The sequence below is a fragment of the Trachurus japonicus genome, chromosome 11, assembly GCF_045865225.1.
Source record: "Trachurus japonicus isolate A0001 chromosome 11, Traja_1.0".
Classification (NCBI taxonomy): Eukaryota; Metazoa; Chordata; class Actinopteri; order Carangiformes; family Carangidae; genus Trachurus; species Trachurus japonicus.
Window position 1 is genome coordinate 10,718,633 of NC_140917.1, and position 25,912 is coordinate 10,744,544.

General features: G+C 39.6%; 3 protein-coding genes and 2 long non-coding RNA genes across 6 annotated transcripts; 4 read left to right on the top strand and 1 right to left on the bottom strand.

Moving 5' to 3' along the window:
• The first annotated feature begins 7,447 nt into the window (after nucleotides 1–7,447).
• LOC146978250 (uncharacterized) lies at nucleotides 7,448–8,206 on the top strand. Its single transcript, XR_015036962.1, has 3 exons — nucleotides 7,448–7,516; nucleotides 7,603–7,878; nucleotides 7,961–8,206. It is a non-coding gene; the product is annotated as an uncharacterized LOC146978250 (long non-coding RNA).
• A 159-nt stretch (nucleotides 8,207–8,365) lies between these two features.
• Nucleotides 8,366–9,078, top strand: LOC146978251 (uncharacterized). The gene is made up of 3 exons (XR_015036961.1): nucleotides 8,366–8,550; nucleotides 8,806–8,874; nucleotides 8,993–9,078. It is a non-coding gene; the product is annotated as an uncharacterized LOC146978251 (long non-coding RNA).
• Nucleotides 9,079–9,704: 626 nt separating this feature from the next.
• Nucleotides 9,705–16,417, top strand: LOC146978252 (uncharacterized). 2 transcript variants are annotated; one of them, XM_085790348.1, is made up of 8 exons: nucleotides 9,705–9,833; nucleotides 10,995–11,249; nucleotides 14,205–14,474; nucleotides 14,880–14,948; nucleotides 15,205–15,249; nucleotides 15,346–15,459; nucleotides 16,067–16,129; nucleotides 16,218–16,417. In XM_085790348.1, the coding sequence occupies exons 1-8, from the start codon at nucleotides 9,743–9,745 to the stop codon at nucleotides 16,376–16,378; spliced, it is 1,068 nt and encodes a 355-aa protein (XP_085646474.1). In that variant the 5' UTR covers nucleotides 9,705–9,742; the 3' UTR covers nucleotides 16,379–16,417. The 2 variants fall into 2 exon arrangements, with proteins under 2 accessions (XP_085646474.1, XP_085646475.1); XM_085790349.1 differs by having other exon boundaries at nucleotides 16,070–16,129.
• A 1,001-nt stretch (nucleotides 16,418–17,418) lies between these two features.
• LOC146978253 (uncharacterized) lies at nucleotides 17,419–25,700 on the bottom strand. Its single transcript, XM_085790938.1, has 5 exons — nucleotides 25,581–25,700; nucleotides 23,908–24,270; nucleotides 22,769–22,888; nucleotides 18,728–18,789; nucleotides 17,419–18,334 (listed from the first exon to the last, which is right to left on the bottom strand). Exons 1-5 carry the CDS (start codon nucleotides 25,612–25,614, stop codon nucleotides 18,188–18,190), a joined length of 726 nt encoding a protein of 241 aa, XP_085647064.1. The 5' UTR covers nucleotides 25,615–25,700; the 3' UTR covers nucleotides 17,419–18,187.
• On the top strand, nucleotides 18,803–22,003 carry LOC146978254 (uncharacterized). Its single transcript, XM_085790937.1, has 3 exons — nucleotides 18,803–18,912; nucleotides 19,161–19,554; nucleotides 20,562–22,003. The coding sequence occupies exons 2-3, from the start codon at nucleotides 19,222–19,224 to the stop codon at nucleotides 21,063–21,065; spliced, it is 837 nt and encodes a 278-aa protein (XP_085647063.1). The 5' UTR covers nucleotides 18,803–18,912; nucleotides 19,161–19,221; the 3' UTR covers nucleotides 21,066–22,003.
• Nucleotides 25,701–25,912: the final 212 nt, after the last annotated feature.

Consider the following 25,912-nt stretch of genomic DNA (forward strand, 5'->3'; position numbering starts at 1 on the left):
TATGATCCATTCCCATTTTTATTTGTCATAATCTTGTATCTTTAACCTCTTATTTTGCATATATAGAAAGTTCCACCGGACCAACAGCTACCTACTATTTGGCGACATTTCCAGGTAAATAACAAAGCACCTTTAAGGTACAAAGACGGACCAAACTGTCCAAGCTTTGGTGTTTCTTTTTTCGTAGCACCTAAGCTAAGCACCTAATTGTGAAAAATGTTTCATCTATTCAGTATTCAATATTCAGTATTTAATATCTTGACTTTGTAGATTACATTGATATTTCCCTCCTGTAATTGATATCTGTAGCCTGATGTGATGTAATATAATCTGATATCGGTATCTCAAAAACTCAGTTTGATGTCATTGATAAATATTTGTTGGTCCATTTTTTCAACAGGTGTCTCAACTTCCAATGATTCCACATACTCTACTATCAGTGATCTCCCTCTTTCAGAAAACAAGACTGGTAAACAAACTGTTTGTTCACAATTTGAGAGAGAGAGAGAGAGAGAGAGAGAGAGAGAGAGAGAAACCTGACTGTGTGTACTTCAGTGACCGGGTTAGTTAAGTAAACAATGGAGTGGTTTCTGTAACTGGCTAAGGGGAGCAGAGAAACATGTTTACCTGCAGGTTAATCGTGAGATCTTTGTAATGAAGAAAGGAAAGCTAAGATTATTTTAATTGTACAAAACTCCAGCTAAGTCTTTATACTATTTATTCTTGTCTGGTCTGCAACCATCTTACCTTTCAAAGCTTCCAACCATCTTGTAAATGTCCACGATTGATGATTAGACCTTCCCATTGTTTTCTGAATGCTCTTTCTTCTTGAACTGAACTCAGCAACCCACCTCCCCCTCTCTATGACAGCCCACCCTTTGACTACTACAGCCCTGGCTGCTGTTGATTTTCTGTCCTACATGGTTCAAAGATACGTTTTCTAAAGTAGCTCTGAAAGTGAAAGTCACACCAAGAACCCACATAGTCTAAATAGATATTTTTCCACCACTGAAACTCACAGTGTCGTATCAGAGCATGTACACCAAATGCAAAACGAGTCAAAGACTTCCTGTGAACCAACCAGCTTCTGAATGAGGTCATTGGTAAAAAGGACAGAGTGCAGCACATGCAGTTAACTCTGGTGATATAACCTTCTCCTGATCACACCCAGTAAACAGTATACTCATTATTGCAATTTCTTTTTACAGTGACGTCACAACCTACTGATTCCACATATTCGGAGATCAGCGACACTTGTTTTACTCAAAACAATAAAGGTAAATTGAATTACTGTATTAGCTGAATGCTGAAGAGGAGTATTTTGTTCTTTTATTTCCAGGTGCAATTAGGGGACTTTTATTTTGAAAAAAAAAAAAAGCACGTTTTTATTCCATAGCAGTGTAACCTGATGTTTGAATGCATTATGAACACCTTATGAAAGGTCTTATGAATGTGCTATATGCACCCACCCGTATAGTAAAGTAGCTTCTTCCTCACCTCGGATTTCGGTGCCCAGCCATGTCTCCTCAGCGACAGTGACAGTGTATGTGTGTGGGCGTGTGTATGTTTGTGTGTGTGGGTATGTATATGTCTGTCCGTATGTCTATGCATGTGCGTGAGTGTGTACCTATGTATTTGTGTATCTGTGTGTATATTTGTGGGGGTGGGAGGTTTGGGGTTTTCACAGTGTTTTGTATTGTTTTGTTTTTATCCTCTGTGAGGCACTTTGTGTTACTGCAACGTATGAAAAGTGCCATATAAATAAAGTTGATTTGATTTGATTTGATTAAAGTGTTACCGTACATTTCAACTATATAGCTACTATCATATAAACATCCATGTCAGAATATGTTGTGGTGACCCACAATAGGGAACATAGTAAAGACATTCACCCAGGTACCAGAGGGCTTGTACCTTTAAGAGCTAGAGTTTAGAATAGATGGTTACTTAGCAACCTGGTGTTTCAGTGTTTTTGTTGTGTGGAGAGTAAACAGACTCGACTCACCTCTGTCTCCGGTCTGATCATTATTTACATCTCCACAATGTAATCATTCCACATTTTGTTCATGTGGTTTTATTTGTGTACAGTTTATCTGTCAATATGGATCAGTAACATATGGGTTCCTACTAAACACTTTGATCATATAATCTGAAATACTGTAAGAAAGGCAAATGAGTAGCCTATCAGATGGAAATGTCATGAATATTATTGATTGTATTTTTATTCTTGATTGACAGGTTCATCACAGCCAACCAACACATATTGTTTACTGGAGAGACCCAAAGCTGCTGGAAACAACAATGATCAATAGTGTCTTTATATTTACCAATAGTTAAATATTATAAGGAGGGCCAGACAATTTTTTTTTTAAATTATTTCTTTGAAAGGAAATATATGGTAAAATTTGGTGCATTTCCATACATCCATGTAATTACACTGTTAGTGGTTTTTAGATAAAAGTCAAACATGTCTATGTATTTCTTTGTGTTTTGTATAGTTCTGTAATTTTATAAATATATAATAATATAAGTGATTTTGTGGTAGTTTGATTCATTATTCATATTTATTATTCTTTAAGAGGGGTTTTCTTTAACAGGGAGTTGTCCAGTCAGTGCAATCACTCTTCTGTACTGTCATGATGAGACTCAATAATGCAGATTTTAAAATATCATCTAACTGAGTTCTTGTAATTAAGGTGGAGAGTAATGTTTTAAAGCCTTATTATGTGAAACAGGTTTTGGTGTCCCATTCTGACACTATTTGTATCCATCCACCTGTTGTGATGAGCATCCACAATAAGCGGACATGGGAAACAGCATCATTGTCTTCAGGAGGTGGCCCTTAAGTACAGCAGCGCCCCCCAGTGGTTGTAGTAGCCTAAGGCATGAGGGAATGAAGCAGATTGAAGTGGATGTATGAAACAGCTCTTTAAAAAAGCAGATGTGTTTTCAGTCAGTCATATGCTGTAAACCACTTCTTCAAATATAGACTGACATGTTACAAAATGGCTCAGCTTTTGGTTTACAGGTGCGGGTTAACATTTGCACTCATTTCAGATTGTCCTCTAGCACTGGCACAATAAGTACCAATACTTAAATATCATACACATAGCAGGGCTGAAGTGTGACAGTTGATGGTCCTGTCACTATGCCTTGGCCACAGCGATATCCCTTTGGTCGAATGGTCAGCACGCATGACTCTTACCCAAGAGACTGGGGTTCAAAACTCCACCCCGGGCCCTCCTTCGTCCTGCCACATGAGGAAACATTTAGTCTTTGACCAACAAAGATCAGTGAGCGGATATGCATTACTGTAAGAACGAGCCCTTTTTTGGAAACATGAACCCACAGTTTCCTGATTTCTACACATATAATGGTGATGATGAGACATTAGTCCTGAATTATTTCTTTCAATGTCAAGATGAGGGTGAACGTATACGGCTGCATGTTAGCCTTCATTCTGGGCTGTAATGTCACTGCAGGTAAGAACTTTTTACTTTAATTTGTTGTGAATAGTTTATTTCACCTGTCTCACTAGCCTGTTATTGTTACTGTGTTTTTTTTTGTTTTGTTTTTTTTCAGAAATAATTTCTCAAATAGCTGTGGCAAGGCAAGCAGTGATACTACTTTGTGCTCATCCTGTGAATGGTAACGTGACGTGGAGCAGAGAGTTTTCTAATGGAAGCAAAACTGACTTGATTACAATTGACCGTGACCGTGACCGTGACATAGCACACAATAACCCAGGAAAACGTTTCAAGTCATTACCAGACAAGTCACTGATCTTTATACCTAATATCTTAGACAGTGGAAGATACTTCTGCAACAATGAACCAGCTGTGGAACTGATTGTGATCCTATCAGGTAACATCAGACTCTGTTTTCTCCTCTTTAAAAAAAAAAATCCATGTGATTTTTATTCACTCTAAATATTTATCACGTGCAGGTAGAGACTTATTGAATCATACAAAAGGAACCAACATCCGTCTGACATGTCCAGCTGTGGTCTCTGGGTCACGTCTAAAATGGATCAGACGAATCGGTGAAAAGAACAACACTGTCAGGACCAACGGGTCCCACCACGTTAGAGGCCAGATCCTGACTCTAACAGACTTACAGCCAAGTGACTCTGGACTCTACTTGTGTAATAATAAGGCAGTTGTTTACTTGAATGTGTTTGAAGATAAAGGATCTGAGCACGGTGAGTGATAAAGTGCAGACAGACAACAGCAACAAATGAAGGCATACACTCAGACACCTGTGGTTATTATTATATGATAAATACATAACTTTATTATATAAAAACTTGATTTTCTCTTGAAGTTTATATTTTCCTGAATAAACATGTATTATTAACTGAGCAGAAAATCAAATTAAATCTGAACACATTTAAAGGTGCCCTATGACACATTATCATAATCATCACTGTCATGTTTTCTAATTTTACCTCATCTTTCAGCTGCTCCCACAATGCTCATTTTGGTTCTCAGAATGGCCGTCGCCCTCGTTATTTTCATCATCCTCTTCCTCATCCTCTTCCTCATCTGGAGATGCAGATTCAAAACACAAGGTGAATAAAATGTCCTGGAACACGGTGAAAAATAGATTGAGTAATTTCAATGAACTTCGAGTGGTTATTGATCTCATGACATGAGCATGAAACAGTTTAAACTGCTTAATTAGTAGAGGATTTAGATTTGGAGAACAGAAATTGACAGGTATATGAAAATGCTGTGGTCAGAGTTCATGTCAGTCGTACAAAATGAACTCATTATTTCATTCTGGTTCTTTTAGAAGGACATAGTGAAGAAGGAGCTGCCACCACCATCTATGCTAACATAGAACCCAAGTTTGAACGCACACAAGGTGACGGATGAGATCATGCACATTTACTGTGTGAACAAGTGAGTGCACTTTATCAGACACTTTTTTTCATATCTGTTTTTTTGAGTCTGTCTGACGGAGGCCTCTGTGTTCTGCAGCTCGACGACTCTGATAACGGGCTGTATCGCTGTAACCAGCTGCCGGTGGCCGAGCTGCAGGTTCTCACAGGTGAATGGTTTGTTATGGCAACGAAAGGAAACTTGATGAGCATCCAATTAGGCCAAGTTGTACTCTGCTTTGATTGAGGGGCATTAAGAAATGTCAATTCTGAACTAGAACATGCACAAGAACCTAATTATACATAACTGCACAGTGTATTTGGTTTTACTGCATAACTTTGCTTTTGCTAACTGCTAGGAAAGGATAGTAGGATAGGTAAGTCTGGAAATACACTGGGCTGTGTGTAATAAAGAAATAAATAAGGCCATTCTGCAATTTGTTATGACCCATTGTTACAGTTTGTTGCTACAATGACGACATCAGAAACAAAAGGTACAATAAAATAGCAACAATGTCCACTGTATGTACTGTACCAACACCGTGACTCTGTGCCAGTGGATCAAATCCATCTGACACATGTTGTGAAATTATTTTTACGCAACAAATTGTGTGGTTTCAGTTTTTGATGTGAAAAGGGGAAGTTGGGAGCAGAAACAACAATGATGTGGATGATTTGAAAGTTTGTAAAGTTAACGTTCCCATAGTCTGAAGTTCTCACCAGCCACTTTGCCCAATATCTTCCTAAAAAAGGGGAACAAGTATTTTACAGAAGTATCAAGTCACATATTTCATATTTCAGAACTCTGGTACTGTTGATGGCTGGACATGAAGTTACACCTGTATGGTTTCATAGTGAGAGAAAATTGTGTTATTTGAAAATTTGTGTAAATATATGTTTCATATGCCTTCATGTTTTTATATGTTAAACATTTGTAAACATGGATGGAACAAACGGTCGTGTTCATTTTAAGCCCTTTTTGGTCAATAAAATGATAATAAATACAAAGATTGAGAAAGGCTTTTTCTTTGTTAATCTGAATTTCTTTGCAAAACCAGTTTTTGCCTACAGTGAATTTCCAGTTTGCTACTAGTGTGACGTCATCGAGAGGCGAGAGATGTTACTCGAGATATAACCACACTGTGTGTGGCTGAATTACACTGAAGTGTATTACTGACAGTTTCCTCTCTTCTGAGGAGTTTCATGTACGTCAACATCTATCAACTAGGTATTATTAAATTTGGGTTTTATTAATACACTTCAAATTTTCCACTGGGAAACAGGTGAGTGGTCTGGATGAGGACACCAGAATGAAAAAGGCTCCATCCATCAGCTAAATCCAGTTATCATGCAACTTGCCGTCTTGCTATAAGCTCCACTCAGTCTCTAATGTTTTCTAAAATGAGCAAATTTAGATGAGGACAGAGGATATCCAAAGTGACTCAAACAACAGTCAGGATCAGGATCTAATAACTGCTGTGCTATCATGATGAGACTCCATAATGCAGATTTTTAAATCATGTAATTGAGTTTTTGTAATTAAGTTAGAGAACAATGGTTTAATGTCTTGTGTGAAGAAAGTTTTGGTGTCCCACGCTGACAATAGGCAGTAGGTGGCCCTTAAAGTTCCCCTGAAGAGGCATTTTAAAATTTGTAAAAATGCTCTGCTCTGACTATTTTTTGATTAAAATTGCTTTCCCACAAAAAAGTTGTCATATAAAAACTCTCAAAGGGCTAAAAACATGTCTACAATTTCTCCCCTGACTCATGACTTGCGCCCGCCCACTGCCACCAGGTTGCTCGGTAACGGCGGTGCGCGTCAGTTGGGGGCAGGTAATGCCTTTCAGCCAAATCAACTAATGATACTGCATTGTAAGAACTGTATAGTTGTGAAGTGTCACCATCACAGTGAACAACAAATGAGATGCAAAAGAAAATCAACGGGATTGGTTGCTGATGTATTAAACCTGACTGGGTGCTGAAAAACTGAATCCAACCCTTTTAGACTCTGGCTTTGAAACTGCATTTTCAAATCTAAAATGTTCATGTGCATTGCTGAAACGTCTTGTAGCATAATCCAAACACTACATTGACATAATTTTTGGTTTAGGGGGACTTTAAGTACAGCAGCGCCCCCCAGTGGTTGTACTAAGGAAAGAGGGAATAAAGCAGATTGAAGTGGGTGGATGGAACAGCTCTTTGACACAGCAGATGTGTCAATCATATGCTGTAAAACACTTCCTCAAATAGAGACTGCTACAAGCAGCAAAGACCCAACACACATTTCACATTACAACCCATCAAAAGACAATTAGTCTGTGTGTGAGGTGAGGGTTAACAGTGGTTCTGACATCAAATTGTCCTCTAGCACTGGCACAATATGTACCAATACTTAAATACCATACACGTAGCAGGGCTTTATAAGGAAACAGTTGTCTTTGACCAACAAAGATCAGTGAGCGGATATGCATTAAGAAAGAGCCTTTTTTTGGAAACATGAACCCACAGTTTCCTGATTTCTACACATAATGGTGATGAGACATTAGTCTTGAATCATTTATTTCAGTGTCAAGATGAGGGTGAACGTATACGGCTGCATGTTAGCCTTCATTCTGGGCTGTAATGTCACTGCAGGTAAGAACTTTTTACTTTAATTTGTTGTGAATTTGTTTATTTCACCTGTCTCACTAGCCTGTTATTGTTACTGTGTTTTTTTGCAGAAATCATTTCTCAAATAGCTGTGGCAAGTCAAAGAGCGACACTACCTTGTGCTCGTACTGTGAATGGTCACGTGACGTGGAGCAGAGAGTTGTCTAATGGAAGCAAAATTGACTTGATTACAAATGTTGGTGACCGTGAAATAAGACACAATGACCCAGGCAAACGTTTCACCTTAATAGCAGGCAAGTCACTGAGCTTTATAGCTAATATCTCAGACAGTGGAAGATACTTCTGCAACAATGAACCAGCTGTGGAACTGATTGTGATCCCATCAGGTAACATCAGACTCTGTTTTCTCCTGTTTTAAAAAATAGATTCATGTGATTTCTATTCACTCTGGATATTTATCACGTGCAGGTACAGAGTTACTGAATCGTACAAAAGGAACCAACATCAGTCTGACATGTCCACCTGTGGTCCTTGGGTCACGACTTAAATGGATCAGACGAATCGGTGAAAGGAACAACACTGTCAGGACAGAAGGGTCCCGCATTGATGGCCACAACCTGATTCTAACAGACTTACAGCCAAGTGACTCTGGACTCTACTTGTGTAATAATAAGTCAGTTGTTTACTTGAATGTGTTTGAAGATAAAGGATCTGAGCACGGTGAGTGATCAAGTGCAGACAGACAACAGCAACAAATGAAGGCATACACTCAGACACCTGTGGTTATTATTATATGATAAATACAGATGTATTAATGCCTGTGCAGATTGATGAAAAGCGACTTTGTAGATCTTTTAAACTTCAAATTTAACTGTGAAGACATTTTGAAAGATTGTGAATTATACAATAATCATCACTGTCATGATTTCATGTCATTTTCCTTCATCTTTCAGCTGTTCCCATCATGCTCGTTTTGGTTCTCGGAGTGGTCATCCCCCTCGCCCTCGTTATTTTCATCGTCCTCTTCCTCGTTTGGAGACGCAGATTCAAAACACGAGGTCATCTTTGTTACAAAATAAAATAATAATTAAAAAAAACATACATACTCTTGTATTAAATATAAACTGCCATGAACAAAAGCACTAATTGACTATTACAAACTGTGACTTTCATTAAGCTGAATGGCAATTTTTCTTTTAGCATAAACAAGTTTTCAATCATTTGAAACAATTTTAATAGACTTTAATCTAGGATCTAATTTTGTTACATTTTGGTGTAAACAATTTCATGTTGACAAATGTTTTCATTTGTAGATGGATCAAGTCAACATGATATCACGTACACGACCGTCCAGCATCAACACCCAGTGGGAAACAACAACGGTAACGACTCATCAATGTCCATACACTTTTGATATTTGACAGCTGCGCTTTATACTACATGTTATATAACCATACTCATTTTTTCATATCCGTTTTTTTGTTGTTGTTTTTTTTACAGTTGTGTCTCAGCCCAACGAGACCATTTACTCCTTACTCACAACAAACAACTGAGGCGACTGTTTGGATGATAGTTGATCATGTGTTTGTAACTTTTTTTAAATTAAAGATTACAGAGCAATGTGAATGTTGTTTATAGTTTATCGCAGTTATAAAGATCACATTGTCAAATCTTCCTGCTAACATGGATCCAAAATCTATTGAATAAAGAAAAGAACTACATAATTATTGGGTTTTGTGTTAATTGTAGCCTACTTTTGTTCTTTGTTTTTACAAGTAAATACAACAAATACACCTGAATTCATAGAGAATAGAGAGGAGTCACAATTTAAAATGCAGTAATACTGTAGTTTAGGGTTCAAGATAATTTGTCAGTTGTTAGATATTGAAAAGGAAATTGCAGACTGAAAAAGGAGATTGATGTTGAAATGACAGATTGACATGAAAATGAAAATTGAAACTGTAAATGGAAAACAAAAAAAACTTACCTAAGTAAAGTCGAAATGGTTGAAACATATATTTTTTTGTTGTTATATTCAGATGTTTATTTTTTGGAAATGTAAGAATTCAAATATGCTGCTTCCATATTGTTAAATTACATTGACATTTACAGCTCCAGTTTCAGGGACAGTGACATTGGGATTTGTTGTATAGGAAGAGGAAGACAAGAAGTAGGGACGAGTGGAAAACTGTCTCTCTCTCACACACACAAACACACACTAGCTGCTCTCAGCTGCTGCTCTTCTGTCTGATGTTGTCCCAGAAGATGCTGAGTTTCACAATCTTCTGTTACATTTGGTTTTTACAAACTTCTCTGAGCTCCTGCAATGAAAACTCCACAGGTAAATGTCTTAAATACTACATATCTAATATTACTGATATTGGTTCTTCATTCACTTTTGATACATTTTTATTGTATATGCAGTAACATTTGCTGTACACAAATTTTAGACTCTTAATAACAATTTTATTATAATATTCGGTAACACTAATACTAATATAATATCTATTCATTATTATTATTGTTGTTGCTTACATTTATGTCAGTCATTGCTTATATGTGCCAGGCTTCTTAACAGTCGCCATGAATTGAGCTCCTGATCTTATCTATGTATGTGTTGTATATGTGTTGTGCATGTTGAATGTACATTGTTGCAATGTGTAGGCTATGTTTTCTTTTGCAGCATGGGTAAAGAGTCCATGACAAATTTCCCACCTGGTGGTTTGCTTACTTACTGACTTACTTACACTTTACTCACATACAAACTGTCACTAAATTGTCAGAAGAACATATGGCGATTTGTATTAAGCCTTTATATTGATAAAACGTCTATATTCAAATTGGCATTACTTATATGAATGCCATGTACTGATACAAGAGTTTTGTATAAAACAAAGTGCCAACCAAAGGGAGGACAAGCACTTCAGTGTATTTCTGAGCCATTTCAAATTCAGCAGGCAGTTTATAGTATGTTTTAATCCATATAAGATGCAATTCTTCAAGAGATATTAAAATAAATTAATAAAGTTTGAGGTTCTTAAACCTTAGTAATTCTTCTGAAATGAAAGGAAAAGTCATCCAGTCAATTCAATATTTATATTTAGTATAACATTTTAACACAGAATCTGTATTATAATAGTAATTTCCATCAGACAGAATAATTCCTGTGTTGTTGTGAGTGTGACTGGTCGACAGTGAGCATGTTTCCATGAGATAAAAGAGGAAACCAGACTAAAAACTGAAGCAGGATATGAGTGACATGTCTGTGTATCTAAAACAGCAGCTGCTAATTTTAGCCAACATGATGCAGTGTTTAAAGCTTGATGTGTAGCTTTATCAATACTGCATGAAAACTAAGTTAATAGACTTTTTATATTGATTTAGAGGAGTAAAACAATTGTAAAACACCAAGCAGTTAGGTTAAGATAGATAAAATGATAGAATATATCATGGAATACATTTTGAGTTGGAGGGAGTTTCAGATTTGTCCTTCTCTCTGCAGCGATCCGGTTTTCAGTCCCAGAGGATCATCATGTCTGTCTGCGATGTGGTGGCTCTGACCGGTCTCAAGTGGTCTGGACCCATCAGGACAGACAGGTCCTGGTGACCCGACAGGGCAGCTACGAGACCAACAAAGACCGGCAGCGCTACCTCCTGATGTCTGACGGAGACCTCTGTGTTCTGCAGCTCGACGACTCTGACAACGGGCTGTATCGCTGTAACCAGCTGCCGGTAGCCGAGCTGCAGGTGCTCACAGGTGAACATGGTGTTATGGCAGCTAAAGGAAACGTGATGAACATCCAATTAGGCCAAGTTGTACTCTGCTTTGATTGGGGGGAAATAAGGGCTGTTCACTCTCAACTACATAGAACATGCACTAGAACCTAATTATACATAACTGCACAGTGTATTTGGTTTTACCGCAGAACTTTGCTTTTGCTAACTGCTAAGGCTAGGAAAGGATAGTAGGATAGGTAAGTCTTATCATGACCCATTGTTACATTTTGTTGCTAGGTGACATCCAGAAGCAAAAGGTACAGTAAAAGAGCTATTTCAACATTTTGGCAAATTCGCCCATTGCCATAATCCCTATAGTCTTACTGTGCGTTCACACCAAAAGCTTCCAAAGCGTCAAAAACGCTCGAGGGTGGGCGTCAGACAAGACAGCTCCCAAAACGGCAAATATTTTCAGCCGCTTTGGCCGCTTGTCACGTGACTGACGTCAAAGTTCGATCGCGCTGGTCATTGGGGAGCCGAAATAGAGAGCCTAAGCGGAAGCAGGAAGTAACGGCGCCATGGGACCTCAACTCTGAAAAACTCGCCATTCAAATGAATGAGACTGAAAATTTTATTTCGTGATCCGATTGAATTGCGCCATGAGAAAAAAATATGTCCTCTACCTGTTTAAAACATCACGTTTCATGAAGAGAGATCAGCCGTTTATCATAAAACGGCAACAGAAGAATGTATTTTGTGTAAAGACCGCTCTACGGACTACAGATCTGTGTCCCACAAAAAATACGTCACCAACTGACACGGGAAAGGGCAGCAATCGGTGTGTGACGTCACCTACGCGACTTGTAGTCTTTCTGCTTACAGATTCTTCTGAATTTTATTCTACAATAGCTTTACAACAAACTGCTGATTTCTCGGGATGAAACGTGATGTTTTAAACAGGTAGAGGACATATTTTTTTCTCATGGCACAATTCAAACGGATCACGAAATAAAATTTTCCGTCCCGTTCATTTGAATGGATAGTTTTTCAGAGTTGAGGTCCCATGGTGACCGTTACTTCCTGCTTCCGCTTAGGCTCTCTATACAAAAAAAAGAAAAAAAAGGCAGCCGACGGACATCTCTATTCTGACAGGCTGCCGCCGGTTGCCGCTGAACCGCGTCATAGCTCATTACCCTAAAGTTAACCATGGTTCAACTGGGCGCATGGCGTCTGTCCGACTACCCATTTCTCCGACCATACATTTCTTTATTTTTGCGTCCATTAGTCCGACCTCCCATTTCTCCGACTTAAGTAGCCCTAACCCTTAACCTTACCCTAAACCTAACCTTAACACTGTAGAATGAGTAGTCGGAGAAATGAGCCGTCTGACTTTTGGGCAGTCGGACTGATGTATGCTCCCCGGTTCAACTTCTCATCTGGTGACGCTTTGGACGCTTTGGAAGCGCGGCGACGCCTGTTGACGCTTTGGACGCTCGGTGTCGCCGGGCTCTCATTGAAAATGAATTGACTTCCGGCGTTTTTGACGCTTTGGAAGCTTTTGGTGTGAACGTACAGTTAGGCGTAGGTTTGTTACCTTTAATTGTCGGTGCAAGCTGTTTTTAGATCGGTGGAGCAGAGCGGCGAGCTGATCAGCTAATGCCACGGAGGCTAATGGTATGGGCTTTCCCTCAAAACTCATCAAATACACAATCCAACAAATCCAAAACGCCCTTGTGGACAAGTTAGGACCTGAACATTCACCACGCTATGAAACAGAGTTGTTTTCGAGGTAAATGCAAAGCCGGTGTTGCGCCCAAAAGAGACTCCTAGCCAAAAAAACTACTTCCCCTGAGGCGAACGCACATTGGCGGCTATTTACCTATGCATTTATCTCGTCTTGTAACGTTCATGAGAGCGTTTTGGAGTTGTTGGATTGTGTATTTGATGAGTTTTGAGGAAAAGCAGGAAATACCATGAGCCTCCGTGCATTAGCTGAGCAGCTCGCATCTCTGCACAGCCCATCGAAAAACAGCTTGCACCAACAATTAAAGGTAACAAACCTACCCCTAAGACTATAGGGACTATGCCAATGGTTTGGCAAATTTGCCAAAATGTTTAAGGAGCCGATTAAATCTGTCTGACACATGTCGTGAAACCACTTTTACACAACAAATTGTTATTTCAGTTTTTGGTGTGAAAAGAGGAAGTTGGGAGCAGAAACAACAATGATGTGGATGATTTGAAAATCTGAAAGTTAATGTTTCCATAGTCTGAAGTTCTCACCAGCCACTTTGCCCAATATCTTCCGGAAAAAAAGGGGAACAAGTATTCTACAGAAGTGACAAGTCACACATGCCTTAATGTTTCTTTATGTGAAACATAATTGACAACACAGGGATGGAACAGTAGTGTTCAACTTATTGGTCAATAAAATGATAATAAGAAATACAAAGATTGAGAAAAGTCTGAATCTCATATCTGAACGTCTTTGCAAACCAACAGTGAATTTCCAGTTTAGCCAGTAGTGTTATGTCATCGAGAGCCGAGAGCTGTTACTCAATAACCACACTCTGTATTCTGGTGAATTACACTGAAGCTTGTCTGACAGTTTCCTCTTCTCTGAGGAGATTCATGTCAGCATTTATCCACTAAGTTTTTGAGTCTTATTGATGCAAATTTTCCACTGGGAAACAGGTGAGTAGTCTGAGTGAGGACACCATCATGAAAATGGCTCCATCAATCCATCCATCAGTTATATCCAGTTGTGCAACTTCCTATCTTGCTGTGAGCTCTACTCAGTCTCTATATAAAGGTTATCTAAAATAATAAAATCTAGATATGAGGAGAGAGGATGTACAAAGTGACTCAGTAGACAGTCAGGCTCAGTTGGGTGTCTATTAATAAAGCACTACAGTGGAAAAAACCTTTCCATCGTCTAATGTGCCACTAACTGACCAGCTCGATGACAAACATTTCTCTAAATCTGCCTCCACAGGTCAGGACTTTGTGGTCCCTGAAGGCCGGACGCTGCTGCTTCCCTGCGGTCGTGCCCCCAAACCAAAGCAGAGGTGGTTTCACCGTAGGAACGGGGGCAAGCGGGAGGCCATCTTCACCCGGTACAGAAACGGCACAGCGAAAGCAGAAAGGGAAGGGAGCCGGCTCAGCTTCCAGAACGATGCCCTGCAGATCCAGGATCTGCAGCCAGAGGATGCTGGAGAGTACCACTGTAATGGAGAACTGCAGAGCAGAGTCACTGTCCTCACAGGTGAGTTATTATACAACATTTGACAGCTTATGATGTTACAAACATACAGAGGCTCTGCTCTGACATTTGTAATGGCTACAAGTTTGGAAAATTAATGAAATACTAATTTTCAAATTTCAATCTGTATAATGTTTTTTTTTTTTTTCATTTTTCTAATCAGATTCCCATTTTTACTATTGATTTCTATATAAAATGTATATTGCAATAATATAATAATATAATATTATAATATAATAACATATAATATAATTTTCATGTCTATTCTTTTCTAAAATCTAAAATTCAACAATATTTTTGAACAGGTATGATGATTTATGTGGTGCTCACACCTAAAAACATAATTTGAACATTATTGGGCTGTTATTGACTGAATCATTCAAAGTATCAATGTTTTGTATGTATCAGTGTCTCCAGAGCCAACCAGCATCCAGACATCCACAAGTACATCTGCTACATCTGCTGTGGAGAACACAGGTACTGTAGGATTTCCAATTCAGCACAGTTATATTGTTGTTGTTTTTTTAGAGTGTATTTAACTGAGTGAACAAGACCTTAATTTAAGTGTATACTTCACTACAAATGAAAATGCTTATTTACAATAATCAAAATTAAATAATTGTTACTTACAACATCTTATCCTATGACTAAATCTTATGTGGCTGATTTATCCTTTTACTGTTGGACATGTATTCTATATATTACTGTACGTTGTTGCTGTTGTGTTGAACAGATGTGGCTGAAATAAAGAAGAAGGAGAAGAAAAAGACTGAGAATGGTTGGTCACAATAACACTTAACAACATACACTTCACTGTCATAACTAAAGTTTTCACAGATATTTTTGAGTTTACTGATCATATTCTTTCTCTCAGTTGTTTTGATGGTTGCCGTCGGCGGGTTGGGGTTGATGATCCTCCTGATGATCGCCGTCTGTGTTTTACTGACCAGCATGAGGTGCAGGAGAAAGAGGAAACATCAATATACAGGTCAGATATTGGTTTACTCAATATCTGGAGCTTGATTGCTAAAAAGCAAAATTAAATATTTGCAGAGATAATTATTTATGAAAACAAAAAATATTAATGATCTTTAAAAGAAAAATCAAAAATCTGACAACTAAAAAGGATACTTTTCATATTTGTCATTTTCATCTTTTTCAGCCTATTAAATTATCTGTACACTTTTTTGTGTGTATTACTGTAATGTAATTGTTTTCATTAAATTGTACTTAAATTTTGATTAAGTTTAAAATCTGCTCTTGTGGTTTTAAAAATGTGAAATGTAACATAAAGATAAAGATCATTTACAAAAGATCTACTGTAGAACTGGAATGAAGGGGTCTTATATTGGTACATTTCCCTATCACATACCTTTTATTTATATATTTTTAACTTATTTGTGTGACTGCAAGGTTGATGACCGATGTCAGACTCAGTTGTGTTGTATAGAAATATGTGATGACAGTAAATAATTTATCTATTGACCTTTGTCACAAATGTTGTTGAAATGTATTGTTATTGTGTTATTTTGTTGTTTTATGTATATTTAGATTTGTCAGATTTTGTCCTCCATACATGTGTGTTTTCTCTGCAGAAGCTCAGACACATGAGGACACAGAGCTGCAGCCCAGGTCGACGTCCATCACCGGACCAGCGGGTAACAACACCAGTCCTCAGTCTCAACGCTGTAATTACCTTCAGGTATTATGTTCAACACTAAAACACACCTGTCTGTCTGTCTGCAGAGCGTGAGGCGTTGCAGAGTCGGTCCCAGTCGGAGGAGACGATCCACTACGCCTCTCTGGGCCATCAGAACTGGAGGGAGAGGGCCAACAGGACGGCAGCAGACCAGGACCAGCACCACGTTATCTACTCGTCTGTCATCACCAGACCTGCTGTTATATAGGCTCGGAACAAATGCATGTCAAGTTTGTGCAAACACACACTTTATGTAACCCAAATGTGATTAAATACTTGGGTATTAATACCGTGGCTCATTTCATTTCATTTTTACACAGTTTTGACATACAACATGAATTATGACAATACAGAAAAAGAAACAGAAAGAAACAGAAATTAAAAAATGTTTGAGAGATTTTCAACCATAATAGCAGTAAAAGTGCAAATGATGTGGTAAATCTAGTACTATTATAGTAATTTTAGTGTTTGTTGTAAGAATAATAGAGTCAATCAGAACACCAAATAAATCAGATAGAATAAGCAGTGCTTTCTGGGTTTGAACAAGATAAAGGTAAGATGCTGTCTACAGAAAAATAACTTGCTTATCAATTCCTGCACAGCCTAATTATAAGATTTGGTGTCTTGTTACACAAGAGACTCAGTGTGAAACTGGAAGTGAAATAAAAAAAAGTGAAACTATAGGTTGGCTGCTCATACCAGAGAAGCAGGCAAACGGAGCTCTGCTGTTTTCTTCTCCATATTTTCTTCAACAGATGCCAACTCTCTTGACTCAGAGAAGATTAACAAAGCCTGTTTTGTTGCTTTCAGTCCTAAGGAAAAAGAAAAACTTCTTTCAAGCCTCCTCCCTCCATTCAGAAACATGCATTATTTTATTTTATTTTTTTTGAGGAGGGGGGGGGGTTGTTTCATGCCTTTTTTGAGAGACAGGGGAGGCACAGAGAGGGGGAATGCCACACAGGAAGGGCCTGGCCCGCCCAATGAGATTATGAAATAGTTTTGATGTGAGTCCGTGACGTGAAACAATGAGTGCAGATGTAGGCATTTTCTTTTACTGGGTGGCATGATGACGGAATAAACGAGTCAGTGAGCACATAAAGTGATTAAAGTGAAAGTGAAAGGCTCTGACTCTTGACCTTTCTGTTGACCTCCAGGATGGCGAGCAAACGTTCATGCGCGGTAACAAGCCGTAGCCTATGTGCGTCCCTGTGGGTGGAACCACGCCGTCAAATATTAAGCTGATTCTCCTCAGATATAAGACAATGCGTGTTAATTAATGAGCTTTGGATTTTATTGATGTTACAGAAAAGATAAGACAAATACAGTGTGTAATATCAAAATCAACTTGAGAGGTAAATGCAATACAATACTAACACCAGGAGCTTAAAAAACACAATATACATAATAAACACCATACAAATAAACTTAAAAATCAATCACCATGTCATCTTCTGTGGTTTATTTGTGTGATTGGAAACACAATACTTGGGTTATAACTAAAACCAAAAGAGAGCAGCGATTCTACAGCAGTCACAGTGACATAAACAGTGAAATATCAAAAAGATAAATGAGACATTCATTTCTCTAGCATATTAACAGTATCTGTCTGTTGTATACACAGGATATCTGCAGGTTCTGTTGCCTATCCAGGTCCATTAGATATGAATTTCAGAAACATCTGGGACATGCGATGTACAAGTCAACAGCTAATCATAGTTGCCAGTGCAAAATGTCGCCCCTTCTCCCCTTTGGTTCCCATGGTCCCCTGGTTTTCCTGTCCTGTCGTTGTGCCGATGGGTGTGGGTGGGGCCTATAGCTAGTTAGCTGGTTAACACGCTAATGTGAGCAGATATCTCTGTTGTGACATAACATCACAACAGTCATTTCTCACATTCTGTTGATTATCTTGGTTTTTCTTTTTGTGCATATGAGAGTGTAGTTTACTCTCTGACCAGCAGGTGGTGACAAAACTCACCCACTGAAACTTGAAAAAACACATACAAAAACAACAAAACCTTTATCTGGGTTGATGCGAGGCGCTTGGGTTTTTGCGAGTCATCACTGTCGAGTATGTGACATCTTCTTTAGCCAATCCCGATCCTCCTTGGCCAGAGGGGTGGGGTCGGTATGCATGCTTCACACTGGAATAATGCAAAGGCACATCCTGCAGAGAAAAAAAACAAAACATTAAACTGTAACAGAAATCAACTGTTTCTGTTTCTATGACTGGACCATCTGATAAACTGACTGTGCACATGTAGTCCAAGGTCAAAGAAATTTTAGTTCCACTTTGTATGGAATGGGAAAAAACACATACAGGTATATAGTGAAATAAATGATACAAGAAAGAAGGACAAAGGGGAGTAAGGGAAAGCAAAAAGAGAAAAAAAAAGATAATTTGAAATGGTATACATATCCAGTGAATAATATTGTGCAGTAAATGATGTGGTAAATCTAGTACTATTATAGTAATTGTAATGTTTGTTGAAAGAATAATAAAGAGTCAATCAGAACTTGTAGAAGAGGAGAAAACTCTGACATGTGAACATCCACTGACCTCTGTGATCCTCACTCTGGATGTCTTTCTCAGTAATTGACAGCGACAGGTAGCTGACTTCCCTGAAGGCAAAGCAAAGGAAGGAAGTGAGGAGGGCTGGACTGGAGCTGGGTCACTGGTTAAACTTTAACAGCAAATAAATCAGATAGAATGAGTGGTGCTTTCTGGGTTTGAACAAGATAAAGGTAAGGCTCTGTCTACAGAAAAATAACTTGCATATCGATCTCTGAACACTTTATTCGTAAGAGTTGGTGTCATGTTACAAAAGAGACTCGCTGTGTAACTGAAAGTGAAAGTATAAAAGTGAAACTAGGGCAGCTGCTCATGCCAAAGCGGCAGGCAAACGGAGCTCTGCTGCTTTCTTTTCCGTGTTTTCAGATACCAACTCTCTCGACTCAGGGAAGATTAACAAAGCCTGTTTTGTTGCTTTCAGTCCACTCTGAGGGAATAGAAAACTTCTTCTTTCAAGCCTCCTCCTCCCTCCAGTTAGCAACATGCCGGACCCTAAACTCTGCTTGGAAGCCCTGTCAGCTCTCTGCGGCTGTAACGTCGAGTCGACCAGCGGACCCTCCCAGCTCAGCACGCAGGACTTCGTCAACATCGTCGCCCTCAAGCAGTTTTACAAGCAGGAAGGGTTCAGTGAGCTTGAGTACCCCAGTTTAGGCACTCTGTCCCTGCAGGCGGTGGATGATGATGTTGACCTGTACAGCTCCCCCCTGGCCCTGACCGAGGGCCTCGGCCCGCAGGAGAGCCTGAAGGCCACGGTGAAGATCAACCCTGAGGACTTCTTCCATCCTCAGTACAACTACGACTTCACCAACATCAAGGTGAGCAGGGTCAAGGGTCTCATTACTCACTTTCCTTGTCATTCTCTCAGAGGTGAGGCAATGACAGGCTTAGCTTAATGGTTAATAAATAAATTAATAGTATCTTAATCAGCTGTTTGGAGATGATCCATTTCATTTGGCAAAAATGTCAAATATGATTATTAGAGAGAGAGCTGACCTGAGTGCTTGAGTGAATGTTATATAAGTGGGACACATAGTTTTGAAGTGAGTCAGTGACTGAGATAAAGAGCAAGTGAGTGAGTAATCTCAAAATAATCCATATAGTTATAAAGTGAAAGAATGAGTTTGAGTATTGTCAATAAAGGCATTTTCTTTTACTGTGTGGCATTAAAGGGATAGTTCACCCAAAATTGAAATTTCACTCATTACTGTATCTACTCACCCTCATGTCGACTAAGGGCTGGGAGAAGTTTCAGAGTTATCCGTGCCTTCTCTGAGTTACAGGGGGTCTCGGCGTAGCAGTGCATGTCCATATAACGGTTGCAAATGGATACCAACTGTCTTCGTAACAAAAAGACACACCAAAAAACATCCAAATACCTCCATGCTGCTCGTATGTAATGTCCGTCTTGTATTGAAGCCCCGAAATGCGAAATTGTCCCGAAAAAAATTTAATAAGTCTATATTTCAAGCTTGTTTGTAGCGGAAGCTTCTCGAAGCTCCTCTTCCTGGTTCGTCCAAATTTGACAAACTGGGAAGAGGAGAGCTACGAAGACAGTTGGTATCCATTTGCAGCCGTTATATGGACATGCACTGCTATGCCGAGACCCCCTGTAACTCAGAGAAGCCACGGAGGACTCTGAAACTTCTCCCAGCCCTTAGTCGACATGAGGGTGAGTAGATAATGAGTGAAATTTCAATTTTGGGTGAACTATCCCTTTGAGAGTGAATAAATTAGTCAGTGAGCACATAAAGTGACTGTCATGTAGCATTTTAGCATTGTCGTCTCTGTGGCTCTGACTCTTGACCCTTCTGCTGACCTCCAGGACGGCGAGAAAACGTTCATGCGCGGTAACGAGCCGTACGTGCGTCCCTGTGGGTGGAACCGCGCCGCCCTCCGAGTCACGCAGAAGTACGACGATGGGGACGGCTGGCTCGGGACCGGTAACGACGCCTGGCCCGTCTCCTACCATGGACAAAACATGGACGGGTCCCTCATCCTGGCCCACGGCGGTTGCCCCAGCGATCAGCCCAAGTTTCTCGACGCCGCCGCGGCCTCTCTGACCACCACCGAGACCAAGGGCAGAGGGGTGTACTCCACACCGGACGTCAAGACGGCCGAAAAGTACTGCAAGACGTTCAAGTCCAAGGTGGACGGGAAGACGTACAAGGTGGTCCTGCAGAACCGCATCAACCCAAAGAAGAGGACAAAGTGCCAGAGGGAAGACATCTGGTTGGTCTACATCCCTCAAGGCCGCAACGACGCCCAGACCAGGGTGATCGTGCAGGAGTCGATCCGTCCGTACGGGCTGCTGCTCAAACAGGTGTGAGCCAAACCTATAAAACCGGCTCCTCTTCAGGGAAGAAATCCAATGATGGAATGAAAATGATGTTTTCTTGATTACCAACAAAAAAAAAAACCTCAGGAAATGATCAACCAAGTAAAGACCTGAAGTCTTTCAAAATGCGTTTCTATGTTTCTTGGGTTTTGTAGGAATTAACCAAGCTTCACTGTGGGACTGATTCTCCTCAAACAGCTTCTGTGTCCTTCTTTACTAACATTAGGAACTCTATGCTAATCTGCTGAACGCTGAACCGACCGGGTTTAGTAATGTTTTAACGATCTCTGCCGAAATCAGTTTATAACCATGAAAACACATATTTTATGGTTTTGTCTGTAAACATCGGACCCAGTCTCCATGTTGCATTCAGATGTAGAAAACGACTGTGGCTTCAACAAAGCAAGATGCAATATTGAGGCAAACCTCAAGTCTGGTAGACTGACTTATGCTGCCTTCAAGTGATATTCTCATTTTTGTTTTCAGTTATGCATATTTAGACTGTGATCTATATCTGTATCGGGGTTGATTTCTCTTCTTTCTTTTTTTGTTGCACAAACTGATAATGTTTGAACTGGACGGCTGACCAGTCGAGTTTAGGCAATGTCAAACAAAAGCATGTTTATTATTCTAGTAGTACAGATTTCAGTTCGTTCTATAGGAAAGGGTTGTTATTAAGCTTATTGAAGCACTTTCATGGCCAGATTGTGATTTGATTCAGTTTTATTGTTACATGTGATTGAAAATATTATGAGATATGACAAAGTTTTGGTTGCAGTCTTCATTGTTTTACCCTCTGTCAGTAAAACAACAAATCCTTAGTGTGAATGATGCCAAATATTCTATAAGGGGTGCAATTACAAATACAGAACATGTTTTTCCTGTATGTCTGACTGTGTCAATAAAAAGACAGATCCTGGTGTGAAGAAGCTGATTGTTGTAGAATTGAATACTTTTATTGTATAAAGGGACTGTCAAAATTCTTCATAATTTTACATGTTGGTATTGATACCTAAAAGATTTGTCATGTGAAACTTTACAAGACTGAAATATTTTGTCTTGCATTCCTTTTAATGTGCTTGCCGATCAGACGGCTGACAAGCTTTTGCAATGTTGTTTTATCAGTTGATGTCAATCGACACATTACCAGAGCCGGTAAAACCTGTTTCTATACAGGGCAGAGTCACACCTTGTACCATAAAGAACAGCTACTTTGAAATGTCTATCAATATCTTAAGTACATAAAGACTACATGGAAGTTAGAGGAAGATTTTTTCCATAAGTAAACATGATTGAGCCACAATGTAGTAATACTGTACTATGTTAAAAGTAAATTGAAAAGTACCACAAAAGTAATCTAGAGATAGCTCAATTCCATGTGGATGTATTAGTTATTAGTTATAGGGTTGCATTATTTTGGAAAGTTTGTATAATATATGCACTGGTGACTGAAGCTGAATGTAGATTTGCTCTGTTGTGAGTGCTGCAGTTCACATAGTCAACCACTAGATGTCAGTGCAAGTAAAGAATCATATTGTTCAAAATCCACAGTACACAAACAAAGAATGAGTTTTGAGGTGATTATTCTCACTTTATACTAAATTACTATATGTTTTAGCACCGATATGAAACGTCCTGCCCCTTCTGTTTAAAAATAGTCGGTCCTGAAGTACAAGACACAACCAATCACTTACCTGAGCAGAGGCAGAGCCCAAAGATGAAGACTGTAACGAGGACAATCAAAGCTGGAAGAACACAGATGCCCAGAGTCAGACATGACTGCTTCATTTTGTCTCTGGTTGACCCATCATCCCCTGGGAAAAACAAAGATACAGGAACACCAGCAAGGTTATTGATTAATCAGTTGATTTTGATTTTGACGTCTGAGCCTCCTGTTGAACTCTTTGCAACTTGAGTAAATCAAAAAATTCTGCAAGGTTAGACTATTTCTTCTTCAGTTGGGTGGTTAAAAATTGATTTGGGTAATTTTATAAATATGATTTGTGCAACATTGGTCTGGTTTTTAAGTTTGCAAAAAGTTCTGCTATAAAACCCTTCATTTGAACATTATTTGTGACAGATTTAAGTCATAACAGACCACATGTCATCTATACCGTGTTAGGGCACAGACCGCTGCCAACACCAAATGTATTTTTATGTAATTTTCCAAATTGAAACCTAACACTGAGCCCCCTCTGGCTGCGAGAACAATTCCACAAACCCCGAGCAAACCCACATCTGACCTTTTCAAATCAGAGAGACGCTGCTAACGAGACGTCTTTTGGAGGAACATCTGACGCTTATGAAACCACCTGAGCTTTTCTGCGTGACACCGCAGGCTCTTCATGCACCCTCAGCCTCAGTGTGGTAAAAGTCACTGCAAGGACTCTTTCTGGTTTTTAATGTTACCCCATGATCAACTTTTTTTGTTTTCTGCTTTGTTTTTTTATGTTGTGTGATGTGTTTTCTGTGTTTGTGTACTGCAGTGGAAAGATAATGGGCTTTATGCACAGCTCCACTACTTCCTGAAACCAACTGATTAATCCAGGTGTGTCTGACCTCACAACAATGGTCAGACACACCTGGATTAATCAGTTGGTCCAATAATTTAAGACAGGAAATAAAGGAGCTGTCTTATTTCAGGAAGTAGTGGAGCTGTGCATAAAGCACATTGTGTTAGGTATGGACTCCAGGAAGAACAGCAATGGCCTCAGCCAAAGCTAACGGAGATCCAAATAAATGAAAATGAAAAAAATGGAAAACTAGTGATAAAAATTGAAAATTATAGAGAAGATGATACCAATCGAAATGAATCAATGAATAATCATCTTACCATTCACAATTAGCAGAATGGCTCTGTTAAAACATACACCCTGTGCACACCGGCCAGTGCAGAAATACAGCCCTGCATCTTCCTCCTCCACCTCCAGGATCTCCAGGCTGACCAGGTCGGGGCTGATGTTTGGTTTGGTCTTAATGCGGCTGTTGTTCGTGGAGTGAAAGGCGACCACGGTGCTTCCTAGTCGAGTCTCTTCGACCGTCAGCAGAGGCAGCAGCTGGTCCGAACGCATCAGGTACCAGGTGGTCTGCGTGCTCATCGTCAGGTTACAGGTCAGTGTGACGTTCTGCCTCGCCTGGACCACACGGGCAGCGTGGAGAACAGGTGAGGCCGAAGACCGGTGACACCATGCAACACCTGAGGAGAGATGACGAGGTGATGTACAGTAGCGTCACCAGGCTGATGTTGACCTTCAGATAAACATCTAATCGGGGCTTCAATACAAGAGGGACATTACAGACGAGCACTATGGAAGTATTTGGATGTTTTTTGGTGTGTCTTTTTGGACGAAGAAAGTTGATATCCATTGACAACCATTATATGGACAAATACTGCTGCGCGGACCCCCCCCCCCCCCCCTCCCCCGTAACTCAGAGAAGGGACAGAGGACTCTGAAAATTCTCACAGCTCTTAGTCGACATGAGGGTGAGTAGATAATGAGTGAAATTTGAATTTTGGGTGAACTATCCCTTTAATCTAACAGAATTGAAATGTTTGACTGGCCTTCCGAAATCTGAGCTCTTAAAAAAAAAACCCTGATACAGTAGCATATTCCCCACACCTGTTGCTTTCAATGTAAAGTCACCCAGCTACCAAGATCAGTGGTTATTGCGCACATACAGTATATGGGAATTGTCCAGTGGTCTCATACACTGCTTAAAACATCATTGTAACTCACAAACAAGACAATTAAAAGTAAAAACACAGTAAAGGCAATAAGAACAGGCGATTTCAGAGTGAATTATGCTTCAAGAGTTGAAGTTTAAGAAAGTTACTGCATTTGGCAGAAAGAAAGAAAGAAAGAAAGAAAGAAAGAAAGAAAGAAAGAAAGAAAACTTAAATTTCAGGTTTCATTTCAACACAAATCCTGTTTTTGCAAAACAGAAACCTTCACATGATGGACTGTTGCCATCACTGTACAATAGGATTTGTCCTCAAGGTAAAATTATTAACTCATCATTATGTTTCTATACCAGAGGTCAGAGAGGTCAAACTGCCAATCATAATCTCAGATGACAAGATCCAGTTCACCCTGTTTTGATTCTACAGACATTAGGCACACATTAACACACGAGAGAAAACTTTATGTTCCCTCTCATGTTTCATCATCCTCATCGGCCGATTGACCCCAAACACCACCAGCGTGTCTGGACCACAGAGACCTGCATGGGTACAGTACTTCCCCATGTCGCTGTGACCCCAAAACGACCTAAGGTCACAGACTTTCAGGCCACACCCTCAAAAGGCATCTGCTTGTTTTGCCTCACTTTAGTTGTGGTTTTACTATTATGAATGAGTTCACTGCTACCAACAGGTGTGAAACAGTTCATGAACCGCAACAGCAAACATCAAACACTTTGCACTCATCCATTTGTAAGTCACTGAAGCGTGTGTGAGTGTATGTGTGTGCATGTAAATCATTAAATATAAAATAAACAGAAACTTACAGAGGAAAGTGAGGATCCATGTCAGACTTGCCATAGCGAGTCCAGCTGTTGTTCAGGGATCTGTGTGCAGCTCATCACTGATCTGATCTGACTGCAGGGGGAGGAAGTCAGTGGTGACTTTATTACAGACCGGGACACACACAGTAAAGTAGGCTACAGACCACCAAGCCTCGAGTCGGCAACTTTTTCCTAGAAAAAAAGAAAAAAGAAAAAAAAAAATCACACCTTGTTAACTTCAGCTCCCTCTGTCGCCGGCGAGTCGCTGATGCACCGCTAAGTTTCGTTTCTGCGGAAAAAAGAGTCAATTCTCATGCTGGTGTGAAACCTAAGCT